Source organism: Eucyclogobius newberryi, unplaced genomic scaffold (genome assembly GCF_026437365.1).
Source record: "Eucyclogobius newberryi isolate DKJ021-1_F unplaced genomic scaffold, fEucNew1.0.hap1 SCAF_3, whole genome shotgun sequence".
Classification (NCBI taxonomy): domain Eukaryota; kingdom Metazoa; phylum Chordata; class Actinopteri; order Gobiiformes; family Gobiidae; genus Eucyclogobius; species Eucyclogobius newberryi.
This window is the reverse complement of record NW_027315945.1, coordinates 1,223,840-1,246,888: the sequence shown is the minus strand read 5'-3', so window position 1 is coordinate 1,246,888 and position 23,049 is coordinate 1,223,840. Positions and strand designations below refer to the sequence as shown.

At 47.4% G+C, this 23,049-nt stretch overlaps 1 protein-coding gene across 2 annotated transcripts in view; it reads left to right on the top strand.

Moving 5' to 3' along the window:
- mlpha (melanophilin a) overlaps positions 1–22,987 on the top strand; it is a 67,183-nt gene extending 44,196 nt beyond the window's left edge. The window contains exons 12-16 of one of the 2 annotated variants that reach the window (XM_072459967.1): positions 5,874–6,050; positions 18,697–18,858; positions 19,364–19,417; positions 22,735–22,768; positions 22,855–22,987. In XM_072459967.1, the coding sequence (XP_072316068.1) occupies positions 5,874–6,050; positions 18,697–18,858; positions 19,364–19,417; positions 22,735–22,768; positions 22,855–22,883 (456 nt within the window). In that variant the 3' untranslated portion in view covers positions 22,884–22,987. The remainder of the gene's footprint in view (positions 1–5,873; positions 6,051–18,696; positions 18,859–19,363; positions 19,418–22,734; positions 22,769–22,854) is intronic. The other variant, XM_072459968.1, reaches the window with a different exon arrangement.
- Positions 22,988–23,049: the final 62 nt, after the last annotated feature.

Here is a 23,049-nt window from a genome sequence, read left to right as displayed (position 1 = left end):
AAAAATGCTATAAATCCCACAATGCAAAAAATTACCCTAAAACCACCCAGACACTTAGAGCTAACTCACTTTGCACCAGTAACTGACAAAACTGTCCATGAGATCATCACCAGTCTGAGTTCATCTACATGCTGCCTCGATGTGTTACCCACCAGATTTCTAAAGTCTGTGCTGAACAGTTTGTTAGCACCATTCACTCACATAGTTAACATGTCGCTTCAATCTGGAACATTCCCAATGTCTTTGAAAACTGCGGTCATAAAGCCTCTCCTAAAGAAGAGCAGTCTTGATGCCGCAGTACTGAGTCATTACCGGCCCATCTCTAATCTGCCATTTTGGGGCAAAGTCCTTGAAAAGGTTGTTTACCAACAGCTCACAGATTTCCTCTTAATAAACAACTCATTTGATGTTTTTCAGTCAGGTTTTAGACCTCATCACAGCACTGAGACTGCTCTTGTCAAGGTGACAAATGACATCCGCCTGAACACTGACACGGGCAAAGCCTCAGTCTTAATTCTGTTAGATCTGAGTGCTGCTTTTGACACTGTCGATCATGGGATCCTCTTACAGAGACTAGAGGACTGGGTGGGCATCACTGGCACTGCCCTTAACTGGTTAAGGTCCTATCTGGAAGACAGGAAGTACTTTGTTGAAATTGGTAGCTGTGTCTCAGACCACATGACCCTGACCTGTGGAGTGCCCCAAGGGTCAGTCCTGGGTCCCCTTCTGTTCAACCTCTACATGCTGCCGTTCAGGTCAGTTGATACGCAGTGAAAATGTGTCCTATCACAATTATGCAGACGACACTCAGATCTATGTTTCACTGTCGCAGGTGACTATGGACCAGTAGATTCACTCTGTCACTGCCTCCAACAGATCAGTTTGTGGATGCAAAACAACTTTCTCCTGCTGAACTCAGACAAGACTGAAATAATCGTTTTTGGCCCACAGAAACAAAGAGAAAGTGTTAGCGGTCACCTCCAGAGTCTCACTCTAAAACCTACAAACCAAATTAGAAATCTGGGGGTAATAATGGACTCAGACTTGAACTTTAATAGCCACGTCAAATCAATAACATCAGCAGCTTTTTACCATCTAAAAAACATTGCCAAAATCAAAAATATAGTGTCAAAACCAGATTTAGAGAGACTTATCCATGCGTTTGTCTCCAGTAGATTAGACTACTGTAACGGCCTGCTCACTGGTCTCTCCAAACGAGTTGTAAAACAGCTGCAGTACATCCAGAACGCTGCTGCTCGGGTCCTGACCAGAACCAGGAAGTATGAGCACATTAGTCCTGTTCTCAGGTCTCTGCACTGGCTCCCTGTGGCTCAGAGAATAGACTTTAAAGCAGCTCTGCTTGTGTACAAGTCTCTCCATGGCCTAGCACCAAAGTACATCTTGGATATGTTAGTGTCATATGAACCATCTCGGACTCTGAGGACCTCAGGGACCGGCCTCTTGCTGGTGCCCAGAGTCAGGACAAAACATGGACCGGCCTCCTGCTGGTGCCCAGAGTCAGGACTAAACATGGGGAATCTGCGTTTCAGTTTTATGCAGCTAAAATCTGGAACATTCTTCCTGAAGATGTGAGACAGGCTTCAACTCTGACAATGTTCAAATCTAAGCTAAAAACAGTTTTGTTTAGCTGCGCATATGACTGAAAGGATTTTTTCTTTGCACTCTTCTCTTTTGTTTGTGATTTTATTAGTTTAGAAAATCAGTTGGATTGATAATTTTTAATTTAGTTAATTTTATTGTATTTCTGTTTCTGTCATTTCTTTGTGATTTGAATGCATTTTTCCTGCTGTGAAGCACTTTGAATTGCCTTGTGTATGAAATGTGCTCTACAAATAAACTTGCCTTGCCTTGCCTTGCCTTATTTGGGGCCGGGTCGCGGGGGCAGCAGTCTAAACAGGGAACCCAAGACTTCCACCTCCCCAGACACTTCACCTAACTCCTCCGGGGGAATCCCGAAGCGTTCCCAGGCCAGCCGAGAGACATAGCCCCTCCTGTGTGTTCTGGGTCTTCCCCAGGGCCTCTTTCCAGTGGGAAAACACCTCCTCAGGAAGGCGCCCAGGAGGCTCCGGAACAGATGCCCGAGCCACCTCAGCTGGAGGAGCAGCGGCTCTACTCCGAGCTCCCCCCGTTGACTGAGCTCCTCACCTTATCTCTTAGGGAGCGCCCAGCCACCCTGAGGAGGAAACTCATTTCGACCGCTTGTATCCGCATTCTTGTCCTTTGGGTCATTTCCCAAAGCTCATGACCATAGGTGAGGTCAGAACGTAGACCGACCGGTAAATCTAGAGCTTTGCCTTTCGACTCAGCTCCTTCTTCACCACAACAGTTGATGCAGCGACTGCATCACTGCAGCCGCTGCACCGATCCAACTGTCAATCTCACGCTCCATCAAGACACCGAGATACTTGAACTCCTCCACTTGGGGCAAGGACTCCCCACCCACCTGGAGAGGACAAGACACCTTTTTCTGGTCGAGAACCATGACCTCAGATTTGGAGTTGATTCTCATCCCAGCCACTTCACACTCGTCCCAGTGCATGTTGCAGGTCCGGGTTTGATGGAGCCACCAGGACAACATCGTCTGCAAACAGCAGAGATGAGATCCTGTTGTCCCCAAACCGGACATCCTCCGACCCCTGACCACACCCTCCGACCCCTGACCACACCCTCCGACCCCTGACCACACCCTCCAACCCCTGACCACACCCTCCAACCCCTGACCACACCCTCCAACCCCTGACCACACCCTCCAACCCCTGACTGCGCCTAGAAATTCTGTCCTTAAAAAAGTATGAACAGAACCGGTGACTGAGGGCAGTCTTGGGGAGTCCCACGTATTTCATGTCCCCCGAGTCAGCTTCTGTGTCCGGAGATCTGGCCGTCGACTGCCGCCCAGATCTCTCTGCACCCTTACGGATCCTCCTGCAGGTGGTGGGTCTACAAAAGGACTTCCCCACGTCACTCGTTCGGGCTGTGGCTGGCCGGACGCTCCATCGAGCACCCACCCCAGGCCTGGCTCCAGGATGGGGCCTCGGTAACGCCAATCCGAGCGACGTAACTGGCCTTGTTCTTGTACTCATTATTACTTTTTGACCTCAAAAAAGACGGATCTAAAATCACTGACACAGATAATAGCACAATAGTCCTGAGTGTTCATGCTCTAAATTTCTGTAGATTTGGAGGAAAGACAAAAGAACTCACTGTGAAGGTTCAATGCAGCTGCTTCATGAGCCTTTATTTAAGGACAAAATGTACAACAACATTAAGACTTATCCGGAGGAAAAGGACACTGGGAAATGTCTCCGCCTCCTTTGGGACGCTTCCAAAGCAGTTTTGAGAGGACAGATTATAGACATAGCCTCTGAAAAAGAGAAACAAAGGGAGGAAAATCTAAATGATCTGCAAGAAAAATGAAATTATTGGAAGATAGCCATGCCAAAAAGAGAACGATCCGTAAATGTTACAAGAAATTAAAAAGATGATAAATAAATGATCTGACTTTACAGGAAATATTCTCTACCAAACAAAGATATTATGAAAGTGGATCTTAATTTTCAAAATTATTATCTTGGAAACTTAAAAAACAACAAGCTGAAAGAAACAAGACCAAATTCAATCAGCATTTGAATCCTATCCTATCCTATTTTTTTTTTGCAAAACATTCCAGACCATAAAGAAGACGATATAAATTCCTTTCTGGACCCTCAATCTGACTATTATGTCACAAGGACAAAATACATCACTCAAAGTTTATGTACATCTCACTGGAGAACCACAGGTCACATGTTCTTTTGGAAAAGTGTGTCTGGATTTGTTCTAAGCCCATGTCAAAGTGCCCATTACTCACAGGGAAATGCAGACTGTTGGAGAGGATGTGGCAGCAGGAGGCAGACTGTTGGAGAGGATGTAGCAGCAGGAGGCAGACTGTTGGAGAGGATGTGGCAGTAGGATACAGACTGTTTGAGAGGATGTAGCAGCAGGAGACAGACTGTTGGAGTGGATGTGGCAGCAGGAGACAGACTGTTGGAGAGGATGTGGCAGCAGGAGACAGACTGTTGGAGTGGATGTGGCAGCAGGAGGCAGACTGTTGGAGAGGATGTCGCAGCAGGAGACAGACTGTTGGAGTGGATGTGGCAGCAGGAGACAGACTGTTGGAGAGTATGTGGCAGCAGGAGGCAGACTGTTGGAGAGGATGTAGCAGCAGGAGACAGACTGCTGGAGAGGATGTGGCAGCAGGAGGCAGACTGTTGGAGAGGATGTGGCAGCAGGAGACAGAATGTTTGAGAGGATGTGGCAGCAGGAGACAGACTGTTGGAGAGGATGTGGCAGCAGGAGACAGAATGTTGGAGAGGATGTGGCAGCAGGAGACAGACTGTTGGAGTGGATGTGGCAGCAGGAGGCAGACTGTTGGAGTGGATGTGGCAGCAGGAGGCAGACTGTTGGAGTGGATGTGGCAGCAGGAGGCAGACTGTTGGAGAGGATGTGGCAGCAGGAGACAAACCACTATCATGTGTTTTGAGATTGTCCTGTTGTTCACAAGTTTAGACTGAGATCAACAAATTCTTACAGACCATTTATGACATCAACATCCACTGGACCTCATGACTCTGTATTTGGGCCTCAGGACTCTGTGATTGGGCCTCAGGACTCTGTATTTGGGCCTCAGGACTCTGTGATTGGGCCTCAGGACTTTGTGTTTGGTTCTCAGGACTCTGTATTTGGGCCTTCGGACTCTGTGTTTGGGCCTCAGGACTCCTGTAATGGACACAACCAGCAGCTCTCTCTGGGGCCTCCTCCTGGCAGCGGTAAAAAAGGCCATCACAAAAAAGGATGACACAAAAGGCTCCGACGATCAAGGCCTGGACTGACATTATACGTACCATGGAAAATATTACATTCTGACTTAATTTGAAAATTGACTAATTCTACAGACTTTGGACTAAATGGGAAGTTTTGTTTGAGTTTCGTGTGCCTTATTTTAAAACTGAAACACAGATTCTCCATGTTTAGTCCTGACTCTGGCACCAGCAGGAGGCCGGTCCATGTTTAGTCCTGACTCTGGCACCAGCAGGAGGCCGGTCCATGTTTAGTCCTGACTCTGGCACCAGCAGGAGGCCGCTCCATGTTTAGTCCTGACTCTGGCACCAGCAGGAGGCCGCTCCATGTTTAGTCCTGACTCTGGCACCAGCAGGAGGCCGGTCCATGTTTAGTCCTGACTCTGGCACCAGCAGGAGGCCGGTCCATGTTTAGTCCTGACTCTGGCACCAGCAGGAGGCCGGTCCATGTTTAGTCCTGACTCTGGCACCAGCAGGAGGCCGCTCCATGTTTAGTCCTGACTCTGGCACCAGCAGGAGGCCGGTCCATGTTTAGTCCTGACTCTGGCACCAGCAGGAGGCCGGTCCATGTTTAGTCCTGACTCTGGCACCAGCAGGAGGCCGGTCCATGTTTAGTCCTGACTCTGGCAGCATGTAGAGGTTGAAAAAAAGGGGTCCCAGGACTGACCCTTGGAGCACCCCACAGGTCAGGGGCATGTGGTCTGACACACAGTTACCAATTTCAACAAATACTGACATTTTGGTTTTGATCTTGAAAAAGCATTGGATGCGAGTTTCACTGACAGTTTGGAAAAATGGCGGAATCGCAAAATCACCGTAAAAAGGCCTATGAAGGGCATTTAACCAAATTTAAAAAGGTTTATATTATGTTCAAAGGACATAATAAGTGTACAGTGCAATTAATAGTGGTTAATCATAATTCAAGAGTGTGATTATTCAGATAAAAAAAAATATAATCGATTGACAGCACTCGTAATAATCCTGGGGGCATGGCTAACAGTGTCCTATGCTCCGCAGAAATCAAGTGCGGCGGCCCTTTGTGACCTCACCACTGAGGTTCTGAGAACTATCAACGCCACTGAGACGGCCATTGGTCAGCTGGGTCTGACTGAGCCCTGCCCCCTTGGTAACAGCCATGCCCCCACTGGCTCCGACCACATCTCTGACCATGCTTTAAGGGAGCTGGAGGAAAATGTAAGAATCACAAATGTTCTGAAGGTTTGAGGAGTAAGAGCTTTAGAGGAATGTATAAATGTGCCTTTTTTATTTCATGATATTTGTGTTTTGTTTTTTTGGATAAATTGTCTTTTTTTCAAAATACCCCCTGAGGGGGCACAAACTATTATTAGGCACATTTAAGGACAAATATGCTAAATGTACAGTTTTGAGCTTTTAATCATGTTCTAACATTGTTCAGCAGAAACATACTTGCTTCTCCTGGTATTCTGAGGAGCACCTCTGGTCCTCCCGGTTTTCTGAGAAGCACCTCTGCTTCTCCCGGTGTTCTGAGGAGCACCTCTGTTTCTCCTGGTGATCTGAGGAGCACCTCTGTTTCTCCCGGTGTTCTGAGGAGCACCTCTGCTTCTCCCGGTGTTCTGAGGAGCACCTCTGCTCCTCCTGGTGTTCTGAGCACATGTTTTTTACCTTCAGAAGTCATAGAAGAGTTGCGGGGAAAGAGAACTCATGTCTCAGTTTTCTCCTCCTGAGCTCTTCACAGATGTAGTGGAACTTTTGTCGTTGTTGATGAACCTCATATGAAATATCTGGAGCACAGAAGACACGCTTGCCTTTGTACTGGAGGTCTCCTTTAACCCTGGGGGTGTCCTTCAACCCTGGAGGTCTCCTTTAACCCTGCAGGTCTCCTTTAACTCTGGAGGTCTCCTTTAACTCTGGAGGTCTCCTTTAACCCTGGAGGTCTCCTTTAACCCTGGAGGTCTCCTTTAACCCTGGAGGTCTCCTTTAACCCTGGAGGTCTCCTTCAACCCTGGAGGTCTCCTTCAACCCTGGAGGTCTCCTTTAACCCTGGAGTTCTCCTTTAACCCTGGAGGTCTCCTTCAACCCTGGAGGTCTCCTTTAACACTGGAGGTCTCCTTTAACCCTGGAGGTCTCCTATAACCCTTGCAGCCTTCAAGACACGTTCCTACACACGATCGTTAATAAACCTCATATTTGGGCCTCGGGACTCTGTATTTGGGACTCAGGACTCTGTGTTTGGGCCTCAGGACTCTGTGATTGGGCCTCAGGACTTTGTGTTTGGTTCTCAGGACTCTGTGTTTGTGCCTCACGACTCTGTTTGGGCCTCACGACTCTGTGTTTGGGCCTCACGACTCTGTATTTCGGCCTGGTGTTTGGGCCTCGGGACTCTGTGTTTGGGCCTCGGGACTCTGTGTTTGGGCCTCGGGACTCTGTGTTTGGGCCTCGGGACTGCGTTTGGGCCTCGGGATTCTGTGTTTGGGCCTCGCGGCTCTGTATTAAGGCCTCGGGACTCTGTATTTGGGCCTCGGGTCTCTGTGTTTGGGCCTCGGGCCTCCTGTAATGGACACAACCAGCAGCTCTCTCTGGGGCCTCCTCCTGGTTTAGCAAGTTTTATTACGAAGGTTATTTGGCGCTCAGACCCTGGCGGAAGACATAGCGATTATGGGCACTCCATAATCTAATTGAATTAGACGTCTCCCCCCAAAAACCCGGGGTCTGAGGTGCTGGCAGACGGCAAAACGTGGAGGTGCCGGCAGACGGCAAGGCGTGGAAGTGCCGGCAGACGGCGTGGCGGGGAAAACGCCGGCAGACGGCAAAGCGTGGACGGGAAAGCGCCAGCAGATAGCAGAACGGGAAGTGCCGGCAGACGCCAGAATGGGCGCAGAGACGGCAGAGGTTGACCGTGGAAAATGGGTCGCGGACGGAATTAGGACGGCCGGGAGTGGACGGAGCAAGCGTGGCCTGAAAGACGAGGGGACAGCAATGAGAAAATCTAGGACCACCACCAGTATTAGTTGAATCAAGACTGCGCCAGAGTTTGGATGCAAGGGTTACCTCCTCCATCACCGTGTGGTACGCTGGAGCCACAGCCAGGGACAAACAGAGACTACAGCGCCCTCTGCTGAGAAGGTGATCGGCTGAGGACTTCCATCTTTGCAGGACCTGTACGTCTCCAGGACTCTGGGAACGAGCAAGTCGGATCACAGCCGACCCTTCTCACCCTGGACACGGACTATTTGAGCCACTCCCTTTAGGCAGGAGGCCACTCCCCTCAGGCAGGAGGCCACTCCCTTCAGGCAGGAGGCTACGGTCCATCCGGACCAGAACCTCCCGCCACAAGAACAGTTTCTTTCCCTCTGCCGTTGGACTCATGAACACGTCTTAAACACTTTAACCATAATCTAATCATTCACTCACTGTTCACTTTCTGCACTACATATGCCAATTTAACTGTGTATTTTATGTACATAGTATGCCTAGTTTTATTTTTATCAGATTTAAATTGTTTCTCTATTTGACTTATACAGGTTGTTTTTTCATTGTTCATTGTTTTATGTTGCACCAAAGCAAGTTCCTATTTATGTGAATTCTGTTAATTGACAATGGCAATAAACCTTTTCTGATTCAGATTCTGATTCAGTAGAACAACTGGTACTCTGCAACAGTCAGAGACCTGTCCCCAACCTCAAGGCCTAGGGACGCGACCCCTCCAACATGTAGCGGCTGAGCGGTGGGGCAATAAGCACGCCCACACCATTCTTCCACCCCCGCAGGCAACACCAGAGACGTGGAGCATCCAGCCTCTCTTGAGGAGATGGTTTCCCGATCACAAACTGTGCGCGGAGATATATGTCTAGTCGATACCACTTGACCTCCCGCACAAGTGTAGGCTCCTCCTCCCCCAACAAGATGACATCCCATGTCCCAAAAGCCAGTTTCTGTGTCCGAAGAGTGGGTCGTCAAGGCCCCTGCCTTCACCTGCTGCCTAGATCATTCAGCACTATGGGCATTTCACGCTTTCCAATTTACATTGAGATTCGTCTGAAGGTTTTAAACCACAATCAGGCAATAGCACATGTATAAAATAGCATATATATATATATATATATATATATATATATATATATATATATATATATATTTATATACGTTTAACAGATAACACCGTGGTGAGATGTGATTGTACTGTGCCAGTCAGGGCACAGAAGAGGGAAATGGCGCAAGTCAAAGATCCAGGTTCAAAAAGAGATTTACAAAGAGAAGCTGAACATGTACACCCTCATTTTATGTAGAACTAGGGAAAGATATTTCTCTGAAATAATTGGAAGCTGCAGTAACAACGGGCGTGTCCTGTTGCCACAGTAACAGATGAACAAACCCTCCAGCTCAGCTGCCGTTAGAACTATTTCCACATCAAGTGTAATGAGTTTGCATTATTCTTTAATGACAAAGTTCAGGGCATTAAAAATGCTATAAATCCCACAATGCAAAAAATTACCCTAAAACCACCAAGACACTTAGAGCTAACTCACTTTGCACCTGTAACTGACAAAACTGTCATCTACAGCTGCCTCCATGTCTGACCCTCCAAATTTCTAAAGTCTGTGCTGAACAGTTTGTTAGCATCATCACTCACATAGTTAAAGGTTGAATGGACGATTTTGTTGGCGCAAAAGCCGTGGCGTGGACTGCCGATTAGTCCTGCTATGTATCAATCATAAAGCGCACCTACTGCTCACCTGCAGCCGTGTGCGGCTCGTCCCCACATTTCCGCGTGTCTAAGAGCATTGATCTATCATAATATAGATCCCTCAGTGTACGGGAGCTGACTGAGAAGACGGGAGACGCGATGCGATCCGTCGCACTAATAAATAAACGCACGTGTGTGTTGTATCAGTCGCACGGGGGAGTGGCATGCGCACTTCCGCATGAGTTCTCAAATCGCCGAAAAATTGTCCATTGCGCCTCTAACATGTCACTTCAATCTGGAACATTCCCAATGTCTTTGAAAACTGCGGTCATAAAGCCTCTCCTGAAGAAGAGCAGGGGTCAGGGGGAGTGGTCATAAAGCCTCTCCTAAAGAAGAGCAGTCTTGATGCTGCAGTCCTGAGTCATGACCGGTCCATCTCTAATCTGACATTTTGGGGCAAAGTCCTTGAAAAGGTCGTTTACAACAGTCACAGATTTCCTCTTAATAAACAACTCATTTGATGTTTTTAAGTCAGGTTTTAGACCTCATCAGACTGAGACTGCTGTTGTCATGGTGACTGAGACTGCTGTTGTCATGGTGACTGAGACTGCTGTTGTCATGGTCACAAATTACATCCTCCTGAACACTGACACGGGCAAAGCCTCAGTCTTAATTCTGTTAGATCTGATGCTGCTTTTGACACTGTCCATCATGGGACCCTCTTACAGAGACTAGAGGACTGGGTGGGACCCTCTTACAGAGACTAGAGGACTGGGTGGGGCCCTCTTACAGAGACTAGAGGACTGGGTGGGGCCCTCTTACAGAGACTAGAGGACTGGGTGGGACCCTCTTACAGAGACTAGAGGACTGGGTGGGGCCCTCTTACAGAGACTAGAGGACTGGGTGGGCATCACTGGCCCCGCCCTAAACTGGTTAAGGTCCTATCTGGAAGACAGTAAGTACTTTGTGTCTCAGACCACATGCCCCTGACCTGTGGGGTGCCCCAAGGGTCAATCCTGGGACCCCTTCTGTTCAACCTCTACATGCTGCTGTTAGGTCACATGATACGCAATGATGCAGACGATTCAGATCTATGTTTCACTGTTGCAGGTGAATATGGACCAGTGGATTCACTCTGTCACTGCATCCAACAGATCAGTGTGTGGACCGGCCTCCTGCTGGTGCCAGAGTCAGGACTAAACATGGACCGGCCTCCCGCTGGTGCCAGAGGGCCTCCTGCTGGTGCCAGAGTCAGGACTAAACATGGAGGTGCCCAGAGTCAGGACTAAACATGGACCGGCCTCCAGCTGGTGCCAGAGTCAGGACTAAACATGGACCGGCCTTCTGCTGGTGCCAGAGTCAGGGCTAAACATGGAACGGCCTCCTGCTGGTGCCAGAGTCAGGACTAAACATGGACCGGCCTCCTGCTGGTGCCAGAGTCAGGACTAAACATGGATCGGCCTCCTGCTGGTGCCAGAGTCAGGACTAAACATGGACCGGCCTCCTGCTGGTGCCAGAGTCAGGACTAAACAGGACTAAACATGGACCGGCCTCCTGCTGGAGCAGGAGGCCGGTCCGGTCCTAAACAGGATTTTTTTCCACTCTTCTCTTTTATGTCTTAACCCTAACCCTTTGTGATTCATGTCATTTCTTTGTTATTTGAATTGCCTTGTGTATGAAATGTGCAACACAAATAAACTTGAGTCTCAGGTCAGTTCTATTTGGTACAAAAACCTTTGGTCATAAAGTTTTACCAGTTTAAGATTGTAACATATGTGTTTAGTTTGTATGTTCTGCTCCTTCCATGTTGTAAGCACAGATTTGACCCAGGGATTCTTAACTTTCTCCGTCAGACTCAAGCGTCTGTCATCTGCAGTAAGACCTGTACAGGAACTCCCGGCACCACATGACTCTCAGTATAAGACCTGTACAGGAACCCCCGGCACCACATGACTCTCAGTATAAGACCTGTACAGGAACCCCCGGCACCACATGACTCTCAGTATGAGACCTGTACAGGAACCCCCGGCACCACATGACTCTCAGTATAAGACCTGTACAGGAACCCCCGGCACCACATGACTCTCAGTATATGACCTGTACAGGAACCTCAGGCACCACATGACTCTCAGTATAAGACCTGTACAGGAACCCCCGGCACCACATTACTCTCAGTATGAGACCTGTACAGGAACCCCCGGCACCACATGACTCTCAGTATAAGACCTGTACAGGAACCCCCGGCACCATATTACTCTCAGTATAAGACCTGTACAGGAACCCCCGGCACCACATTACTCTCAGTATGAGACCTGTACAGGAACCCCCGGCACCACATTACTCTCAGTATAAGGCCTGTACAGGAACCCCCGGCACCACATGACTCTCAGTATAAGACCTGTACAGGAACCCCCGGCACCACATGACTCTCAGTATAAGACCTGTACAGGAACCCCCGGCACCACATTACTCTTAGTATGAGACCTGTACAGGAACCCCCGGCACCACATGACTCTCAGTATAAGACCTGTACAGGAACCCCCGGCACCACATGACTCTCAGTATAAGACCATTGAGCACAACATTCTGGCTCACACCAGTAACGCTCTCATTTCACATGAAATAAAGTAATATTTCAGACAAGGTAAACACTGCTTCCTTTTCCTTTTGATAATTGTAGAGTTTTAAATCAGATTCAAGGTTTCTTGTCTTGCCATACAAATCTTGAGATTGCTTTATTCCACTCATCAAACGGCCGGTTGGGGATGGAAATCATTTCATAGTTTCAATCTTTTGACTTAGATTTAAATTATGTGATCATTTTTATAGTGGGAAAAAGGAGAGTATAGTTTTTGTCTAAGATTGTTGATAGTTGATATTATCATCGAACATTAAAGACACCACAATGCACTCTCTATCAGTGACTATTCTCCTGTCAGCTGCTCCTGTCAGCCTGACATTACAGTTTAGTCACTGCATCAAATCTACTTCTAAATGGCACTTTGACCTTTCATTACTAAAAGACCCAGAATTTAAGGAGATGATGGAGGGACTGGACAGTCTTTATGGTCCTGAATGACTCCCAGAGGCATTATGGAAAGCCAGCAAAGCATTTTCATGGGGGAAAATAATTTCATTTTCTACAAATTCTACAAAAAGAGAGAGGAGAAAGAATTAAAACAAACCCAAACAACAGAAAGTGAAAATATGATCAGAAAATCAGGAAAATGGACAGTTTCCGAAATGATTATTATTATAACAAATTTATACTGCAACAGCTGAACTATGAGCTCATAGAATGCTCTACTAACACTGCAAGATCTTCATAAAGCCTTTCTTCACATGCCAAATAACAAAGCCCCTGGACCAGATGGATATCCACCTGAATTTAAAAGCACTTTTGGAATTTACTATCACTCTTTATAGGCACAGCTGATGAAATGAAAAACACATCTCACATTCCAACCCATAAGACTCTTTCTCAAACCTAACAAAGACCCCACACAGCCCTCAGCTATAGAACTCTTATGACTCAATACAGATTTAAAAATAATCACCAAAGTACTTGCCCATGGACCTAATCCATCCTGACCAAGCAGGCTTCATTAAGGCTTCTTCAGACAACCTCCCTAGACTCACAGCACTCAAACATCAAAACGTGTGCAACATCAACAATAGCAGAAAAATGAGGTATGAGACACTTTTATTCCATACACTCCATAAACTTGGCTTCGGGGAGTCATTCGTCCATTGGATAATGATACTGTACACATCACCTTAGGCCACAGTCACAACTACTGGTATCACTTCACCCACATCAACACTGACCGGGGAACACCACAAGGATGCCCAGTCCCTCCCACATCCACACTAACTAACACCACAAGGATGCCCACTCTAACCCTAACCTATGCCCACTCGCTCCTTCCCTTTGCTGTATTTATAGAACCACTTTCAGCCTACACCAGTGTGACAGCATTAAAAGAAACATACCACTGATGCACAACATAAAATTAGCTTGTGCGCAGATGACATTCTATGTAACTTACAAAATCCCAATCACTAAATGAAGCATTTAAAATTATAAACTCATACTCAGCTATATCTAACTACACAATCAAATGGGGGAAATCTACAATAGTCCCCCTTTCCATTAAGGCTTGGTCGCTCTCGAAGGGTGCTCCGTGTGGTCGCTCTTGACGGGGTGATCCGTGTGGTCGCTCTTGAAGGGGTGCTCCGTGTGGTCGCTCTTGAAGGGGTGCTCCGTGTGGTCGCTCTTGAAGGGGTGCTCCGTGTGGTCGCTCTCGAAGGGGTGCTCCGTGTGGTCGCTCTTGAAGGGGTGCTCCGTGTGGTCGCTCTTGAAGGGGTGCTCTGTGTGGTCGCTCTTGAAAGGGTGCTCCGTGTGGTCACTCTTGAAGGGGTGATCCGTGTGGTCGCTCTTGAAGGGGTGATCCGTGTGGTCGCTCTTGAAGGGGTGCTCGTGGGCTCTTCATAGCTTTGCTTTTACAGGTGTGCCAGTGTTCTTGGGAGAGACGGCCTTTGCACATCCTCCTCTTTGCTTTGTAAAGTACAGGCGCTCACGGGAGAGGTGCTCATGGGGAGGTGCTCATAGAGAGGCGCTCATGGAGAGGTGCTCACGGGAGAAGCGCTCCTGGAGAGGCGCTCACGGGAGAAGCGCTCCTGGAGAGGCGCTCACGGGAGAAGCGCTCCTGGAGAGGCGCTCACGGGAGAAGCGCTCCTGGAGAGGCGCTCACGGGAGAAGCGCTCCTGGAGAGGCGCTCACGGGAGAAGCGCTCCTGGAGAGGCGCTCACGGGAGAAGCGCTCCTGGAGAGGCGCTCACGGGAGAAGCGCTCCTGGAGAGGCTCATGGAGAGGCGGCTGATTGGTTTTCACTGTTTATTTTTTGTGCACTTTGGTACAAGTGTCCTTGGTAGGAGAAGCCTGTGTGCAAGCGCTTTGCAGGTGCCTTTAAGACTTTGTGGTCTGTTGTTGCTTGGGCACGCTCCAATCATGCTACTCCAGGCCTGATGGGAGTACAGTGCCCTACAGCCATCGTGTAGGTTTTACCCAGTAGTGAAGACCGTACATACCACATATACATCTCAGTTTCCTGATGTAACTGTAGTTCTATGACTTCTGGGTTCAGACGTTCTGATAAACGTCTGTGAATCCGGGGGCCGTTTAGGGGCCACTTTAAACCACAATTCTGCTCTGTGATCCCGCTTACGGACCCTAAATGCCATGTGATTGGCCTGTTAGAACACTGGTGTGGACTGTATGTCGGTGTAATCCCTCATTCGTCCAGGCGTGTTCCATAGTAGAAAAAGCTTCAGTTGTAGTCATCTGGACTCAGTTTGAAAAATAGACGTTTCGACTCTCATCCAAGAGTCATTGTCAATAAAAGAATTTAGATCGAGAACTCCGATATTAATACTGTTCTGTGGTAAGACCCGCCCATTGGGCGGAGCCTTCCTGAAGTAGAAAGAGTTGTTTGTTTCAACAGAAACTTCCCCCTTGTATCTACCGAGCCTATTCAGAATCTTAATGGGCTGTTAGAATCCTCTTTGTCTTTGTGAGACCCTGGCTCAACCACCCTGAGTACCTGATTAGCATCTAAATGTCCTGGTCCTGGTCCTCTACCTTTCCAGGGGTTCAGTATCCCATTATAAATAACAGGAAGATTAAACCTTAGCCCTCCATTTCTGTTTAAAGAAGGTCTTTCTTTTTTAACAAAAATAGCTTCCTTGACTCTTCTTTCAAACCATCTTTTCTCCTGCTTAAAACCTTCACCTCACCGTCTTCAAACGAGTGATTAGAGGCTTCAAGATGGAGATGCACGGCACTCTGAGGTCCTGAACTTGTATTTCTTCTGTGCTGATAAAGCCTCTTGTGTAGAGGGCTAAGGTTTAATCTTCCTGTTATTTATAATGGGTTACTGAACCCCTGGAAAGGTAGAGGACCAGGACCAGGACATGTAGATGCTAATCAGGTACTCAGGGTGGTTGAGCCAGGGTCTCACAAAGACAAAGAGGATTCTAATAGCCCATTAAGATTCTGAATAGGCTCGGTAGATACAAGGGGGAGTTTCTGTTGAAACAAACAACTCTTTCTACTTCAGGAAGGCTCCTCCCAATGGGCGGGTCTTACCACAGAACAGTATTAATATCGGAGTTCTCGATCTAAATTCTTTTATTGACAATGACTCTTGGATGAGAGTCGAAACGTCTATTTTTTTCAAACTGAGTCCAGATGACTACAACTGAAGCTTTTTCTACTGGTGTGGACTGCAAATTAATCAGCAGCAGGCTAACAAGATGGATTCTCAAGAGTTTGTGAACTCACAAAAAACAAGACAATTAATATTTCAGTCAAGCTTATGGATGGGAGACTTCTGTTGGTGGCCATCGCTGTGGTGCATACTTTCATTGTGTCCATAGGCAAGACACTTGGATATCTGGAGTTTGTTGCATAGTTAATAATGGACTCAGACTTGAACTTTAACACATCAAATCAATAACATCAGCAGCTTTTTACCATCGAAAAAACATTGCCAAAATCAGAAATATAGTGTCTAAACCAGATTTGGAGAGACTTATCCATGTGTTTTATCCTACTGCTGTTAACAAGCCAGGAAAAGTAGCATGGATCTAATCAAAGTGTGCTTGACTTGTTCCTCAGAGCTCTTGTCCTTTGCAGGTGCACTTAGAGCTCTTGTCCTTTGCAGGTGCACTTAGAGCTCTTGTCCTTTGCAGGTGCACTTAGAGCTCTTGTCCTTTGCAGGTGCACTTAGAGCTCTTGTCCTTTGCTGGTGTAATTAGAGCTCTTGTCCTTTGCAGGTGCACTTAGAGCTCTTGTCCTTTGCAGGTGCACTTAGAGCTCTTGTCCTTTGCAGGTGCACTTAGAGCTCTTGTCCTTTGCAGGTGCACTTAGAGCTCTTGTCCTTTGCAGGTGCACTTAGAGCTCTTGTCCTTTGCACTTAGAGCTCTTGTCCTTTGCACTTAGAGCTCTTGTCCTTTGCAGGTGCACTTAGCGCTCTTGTCCTTTGCACTTAGAGCTCTTGTCCTTTGCAGGTGCACTTAGCGCTCTTGTCCTTTGCACTTAGAGCTCTTGTCCTTTGCAGGTGTAATTAGAACTCTTGTCCTTTGCAGGTGCACTTAGAGCTATTGTCCTTTGCAGGTGCACTTAGCGCTCTTGTCCTTTGCACTTAGAGCTCTTGTCCTTTGCAGGTGTAATTAGAACTCTTGTCCTTTGCAGGTGCACTTAGAGCTCTTGTCCTTTGCAGGTGCACTTAGAGCTCTTGTCCTTTGCAGGTGCACTTAGAGCTCTTGTCCTTTGCAGGTGCACTTAGAGCTCTTGTCCTTTGCAGGTGCACTTAGAGCTCTTGTCCTTTGCAGGTGCACTTAGAGCTCTTGTCCTTTGCAGGTGCACTTAGAGCTCTTGTCCTTTGCAGGTGCACTTAGAGCTCTTGTCCTTTGCACTTAGAGCTCTTGTCCTTTGCAGGTGCACTTAGAGCTCTTGTCCTTTGCAGGTGCACTTAGAGCTCTTGTCCTTTGCAGGTGCACTTAGAGCTCTTGTCCTTTGCAGGTGCACTTAGAGCTCTTGTCCTTTGCTGGTGTAATTAGAGCTCTTGTCCTTTGCAGGTGCACTTAGAGCTCTTGTCCTTTGCAGGTGCACTTAGAGCTCTTGTCCTTTGCAGGTGCACTTAGAGCTCTTGTCCTTTGCAGGTGCACTTAGAGCTCTTGTCCTTTGCAGGTGCACTTAGAGCTCTTGTCCTTTGCACTTAGAGCTCTTGTCCTTTGCACTTAGAGCTCTTGTCCTTTGCAGGTGCACTTAGCGCTCTTGTCCTTTGCACTTAGAGCTCTTGTCCTTTGCAGGTGCACTTAGCGCTCTTGTCCTTTGCACTTAGAGCTCTTGTCCTTTGCAGGTGTAATTAGAACTCTTGTCCTTTGCAGGTGCACTTAGAGCTATTGTCCTTTGCAGGTGCACTTAGCGCTCTTGTCCTTTGCACTTAGAGCTCTTGTCCTTTGCAGGTGCACTTAGAGCTCTTGTCCTTTGCAGGTGCACTTAGAGCTCTTGTCCTTTGCACTTAGAGCTCTTGTCCTTTGCAGGTGCACTTAGAGCTCTTGTCCTTTGCAGGTGCACTTAGAGCTCTTGTCCTTTGCAGGTGCACTTAGAGCTCTTGTCCTTTGCAGGTGCACTTAGAGCTCTTGTCCTTTGCAGGTGCACTTAGAGCTCTTGTCCTTTGCTGGTGTAATTAGAGCTCTTGTCCTTTGCAGGTGCACTTAGAGCTCTTGTCCTTTGCAGGTGCACTTAGAGCTCTTGTCCTTTGCAGGTGCACTTAGAGCTCTTGTCCTTTGCAGGTGCACTTAGAGCTCTTGTCCTTTGCAGGTGCACTTAGAGCTCTTGTCCTTTGCACTTAGAGCTCTTGTCCTTTGCACTTAGAGCTCTTGTCCTTTGCAGGTGCACTTAGCGCTCTTGTCCTTTGCACTTAGAGCTCTTGTCCTTTGCAGGTGCACTTAGCGCTCTTGTCCTTTGCACTTAGAGCTCTTGTCCTTTGCAGGTGTAATTAGAACTCTTGTCCTTTGCAGGTGCACTTAGAGCTATTGTCCTTTGCAGGTGCACTTAGCGCTCTTGTCCTTTGCACTTAGAGCTCTTGTCCTTTGCAGGTGTAATTAGAACTCTTGTCCTTTGCAGGTGCACTTAGAGCTCTTGTCCTTTGCAGGTGCACTTAGAGCTCTTGTCCTTTGCAGGTGCACTTAGAGCTCTTGTCCTTTGCAGGTGCACTTAGAGCTCTTGTCCTTTGCAGGTGCACTTAGAGCTCTTGTCCTTTGCAGGTGCACTTAGAGCTCTTGTCCTTTGCAGGTGCACTTAGAGCTCTTGTCCTTTGCAGGTGCACTTAGAGCTCTTGTCCTTTGCACTTAGAGCTCTTGTCCTTTGCACTTAGAGCTCTTGTCCTTTGCAGGTGCACTTAGCGCTCTTGTCCTTTGCACTTAGAGCTCTTGTCCTTTGCAGGTGCACTTAGCGCTCTTGTCCTTTGCACTTAGAGCTCTTGTCCTTTGCAGGTGTAATTAGAACTCTTGTCCTTTGCAGGTGCACTTAGAGCTATTGTCCTTTGCAGGTGCACTTAGCGCTCTTGTCCTTTGCAGGTGCACTTAGAGCTCTTGTCCTTTGCAGGTGTACATATCCGCAGGGAAGTCCTATGATCTGGAGGGGAAGTTGCGACGCCTGGAGCAGAGTGCGAATAACCGCTTTGGAGGAACCACAGACTCAGACCTGTCCGAGCTGGAGGACGTGGTGGCCCGGACTGCAGCACGCGTCCAGAGCGCCGAGAGCGAGGTCAGTTCCATCACCTTTGTTCACAATGATGGAAACCTTCACCAAGCAAGAGGCAAATCCCATTGTCTTATACAGCTTTAGGAATTCAAACGTTCTAAAGTATAAAGTCAAGTTATTGTTCGGAGTCATTCACAAGTGGATGACATGGTTCCTCTGACGTTCTTCTGATGTTCCTCTGACCTTCTTCTGACGTTGTTCAGACGTTCTTCTGACGTTGTTCTGATGTTGTTCTGATGTTCCTCTCATGTTGTTTTGATGTTCTTCTGATGTTGTTCTGATGTTGTTCTGATGTTCCTCTCATGTTGTTTTGATGTTGTTCTGATGTTCTTCTGATGTTCCTCTCATGTTGTTTTGATGTTGTTTTGATGTTGTTCTGATGTTGTTCTGATGTTCCTCTCATGTTCTGATGTTGTTCTGATGTTGTTCTGATGTTCCTCTCATGTTCTGATGTTGTTCTGATGTTGTTCTGATGTTCCTCTCATGTTCCTCTGATGTTCCGCTGCAGGTCTCAGACATTGAGAGTAAACTGGCTGCACTGAGCAGTGGATCAAAGAAAAAGGTAGAACCACAGACACGATGACAAAAGTACTAGACAAATTAAGGGATCATCTCAAAATTGTTGGGGTTAGTTGAAGCTTAAAAGACAAAATCTTTTCCCTCCCCCCCTCAAAAGACTCAAACACAAATGTCCTGTCTTCATATCAAATTTGACGCGTTGATAAAACGATAGTAGCTTGATAGACCTGCTCACCTCTAGTCCCTGAACATCCTTTGGTATGTTTATCAATAGAAGTTATGAACTCTCCAAATAATGTCACATGTTTGTTTACTCAATCCACATGGTCCATGGGCCCTAGGGGCCCCTAGGACCATCCCATTCAACCCAAATTGTGAGATGACCACATTGAGACAGTCTCAAGAGGATGAGAGAGTGAGAAACTCATGTTTCTTGTCAAAACCTGTCATTATCAATTGTCAAATCAAATCAAATCAATTTATTTTTGTAAGGCCCAAAATCACAACAACAGTTGCCTCTGAGGGCCACAGGGAGAAATGAATCAACAATGTCTGTGGTGGCGATGAAGTCAGACAATGTCTGTGGTGGCGAGGAACGATGTCCCAGGGTCCTCTGTCCTTAGACTCTCCTTCTCGGCCAATTGTCTGAGTTTATGTCAGAGTGACAGAAGCAGGACACGCCCTTTTGTCTCAGTGAGAATCTCACGTCTTCTTTGATTGGCTGAAACCTCATGTGGGTGTGTGTTGGTCCTTCTTCAGTGCGTAGCACGTGACTAGAGCCAAATCTCTTGATCATTTGCTGCGCCGCGTCTTGCAGCAAAAAAGCTTTTCCAACTTTTCTGCACCAGCCGCGTTGGCGATGGCGACGCCCGCCCCACACCCCGCACGGGCCACGGCGCGCCGTGCTCCCCCGCACGCACCCGCCGTGCTCCGCGCACGCACCCGCCGTGCTCCGCTCACGCACCCGCCGTGCTCCGTGCACGCCGCCTAATGTCGGCCTAATGCTCGTTGCTGAGAGTTTTTTAGCATTTCAAAACAATGAGTGCCACAACAATGTATTGAAGCTTCAAAGCAACAAAAAGACGAAATGTAGGTTCAATCACCCCAGGCCCCGCCCCCCAAGACGAAACATATTACGTCTTTTCAGCTTCAACCCATTTTGAGATGATCCCTAAATATTTATTTATTTAATAGTACATTTTGTAACTAGTTCCCATCCCCTGCTTGTCCCCTGCTTGTCTCCAGGACATTTTTCAAATCAGTTTATTTTTGTAACGCTCAAAATCACAACAGCAGTTTCCTCAAAGGACAACAATGAACATGTGTCCATAGACAAATGTCCCAGCGTCCCGTGTCCTTAGACAAATGTCCCAGTCCCAAATAAGTAGTAAATTTGAGTGAATTTATTCAATTTACTCATCTGAAATGTTCCAAAATGTCAACACGTATATATATATATATATATATATATGGAGGGAGTCCACAGTGGAGATAAGGGCTTTGCTTTTCCTGAAGACCACGATCATCTCCACTGTCTTCTGGGCGTTGAGCTCCAGGTTGTTACCGCTGCACCAGCCGCTCCACCTCCTGTACACTCATCCGATGAGGGCGGTGTCGTCATGGTGATGAGGGTGGTGTCGTCATGGTGATGAGGGTGGTGTCGTCCACAAATTTGATGAGTTTTACGGAGTCGTGGCTGGAGGTGTAGCAGTTTGTCACAGGGAGAAGAGCAGGGGAGAAAGTACACAGTCCTGTGGAGCTCCTGTGCTGATAGTCCCAGTGTCTGAGACATTCTTCCCCAGCCGCACGCACTGTCTCTGATCCATCAGGAAGTCAGTGCTCCACCTGCAGGTGGAGTCGACGCTCCCACTGCGGGTGGAGTCGGCGCTCCCACTGCGGGAGGAGTCGGCGCTCCCCCTGCAGGTGGAGTCAGGCACGTTGAGCTGGGAGAGCTTGTCCTAGAGCAGAGCAGGAGGTGGTGTTGATCCTGGTGTAGGTTCCCGGGGAGTCCAGGTGCTGCAGGTTAAGTGGAGAGCCAGGTTGATGGCGTCGTCCACAGACCTGTTGGTTCTGTAGGTGAACTGCAGAGGGTCCAGCAGGAGGTCCAGCAGGGGGTCCAGCAGGGGGTCCAACAGGGGGTCCAACAGGGGGTCCAACAGGGGGTCCAGCAGGGGGTCCAGCAGGGGGTCCAGCAGGGAGGAGGTGAGGAACTTGAGGTGGGGAGGACCAGGTGCTCAATGACTTCATGAGAGACGTCAGCGCCACAGGTCTGTTGTCATTAAGTCCAGTGATCCGGGGCTTCTTGGGGACAGGGACGATGATGGACAACTTGAAGCTGGGACATGACTCCAGGAGGTGTTGAATTAGTACAAAAGTAATATTGTTTTTGTTAAAAAAATAAAAAAAAAAACTGTCCAGTTCTAAAACATGAGATGCCCAAATAAAGGTACTCGGGGCATGTTTAAAGGCCAAAAACAATAAAAATAATGCAAATCATTATTATTATTTTTATTATCATATATTTTAAACAAACCACAACAACATTATAAATAAAGAGGATTGTTTGTGGAGACTGTGGCTACGGTTGGTGGTCCTAATCCCATGCTTCCCAGTTATGTTGTGTTTAATGTCCATGTGTTTAAAGCATGAGGGACATGTCCATGTGTTTACAGCATGAGGGACATGTCCATGTGTTTAAAGCATGAGGGACATGACATGTCCATGTGTTTAAAGCATGAGGGACATGTCCATGTGTTTAAAGCATGAGGGACATGTCCATGTGTTTAAAGCATGAGGGACATGTCCATGTGTTTAAAGCATGAGGGACATGACATGTCCATGTGTTTAAAGCATGAGGGACATGCCCATGTGTTTAAAGCATGAGGGACATGCCCATGTGTTTAAAGCATGAGGGACATGTCCATGTGTTTAAAGCATGAGGGACATGTCCATGTGTTTAAAGCATGAGGGACATGTCCATGTGTTTAAAGCATGAGGGACATGTCCATGTGTTTAAAGCATGAGGGACATGACATGTCCATGTGTTTAAAGCATGAGGGACATGCCCATGTGTTTAAAGCATGAGGGACATGTCCATGTGTTTAAAGCATGAGGGACATGTCCATGTGTTTAAAGCATGAGGGACATGTCCATGTGTTTAAAGCATGAGGGACATGTCCATGTGTTTAAAGCATGAGGGACATGTCCATGTGTTTAAAGCATGAGGGACATGTCCATGTGTTTAAAGCATGAGGGACATGTCCATGTGTTTAAAGCATGAGGGTCATGACATGTCCATGGGGCCAATTTAGAGTTGCCAGTTTGTCCCTAACACATGCATGTCTTCTCTCTGTCCTCCAGAGGAAAAAGAGCACTCAGGACTTCATGACAAACAGTAAGGTCTTTCTAGTCCATCTTACACATGTTTTATAACACGCTGTGGTCACATGAGCAGCTTGTGATTGGCTCTTGTCTTTACAGAGGGATCTCCGTGGAAGGAAGTCTACTGAGCACCTGCAAGACCTTCAAACTAACATGCATTCAATACTCTGGTGCAATAGTACTTTTCTATCTCCTCTTTCCTTTTCTCCCCATAAACAGTATGTATTGCAAAGAGCTGAAAAGGTTCTGCATTAAACAATAAATCACAAATTAACTTATTATTTGTCTTTGACT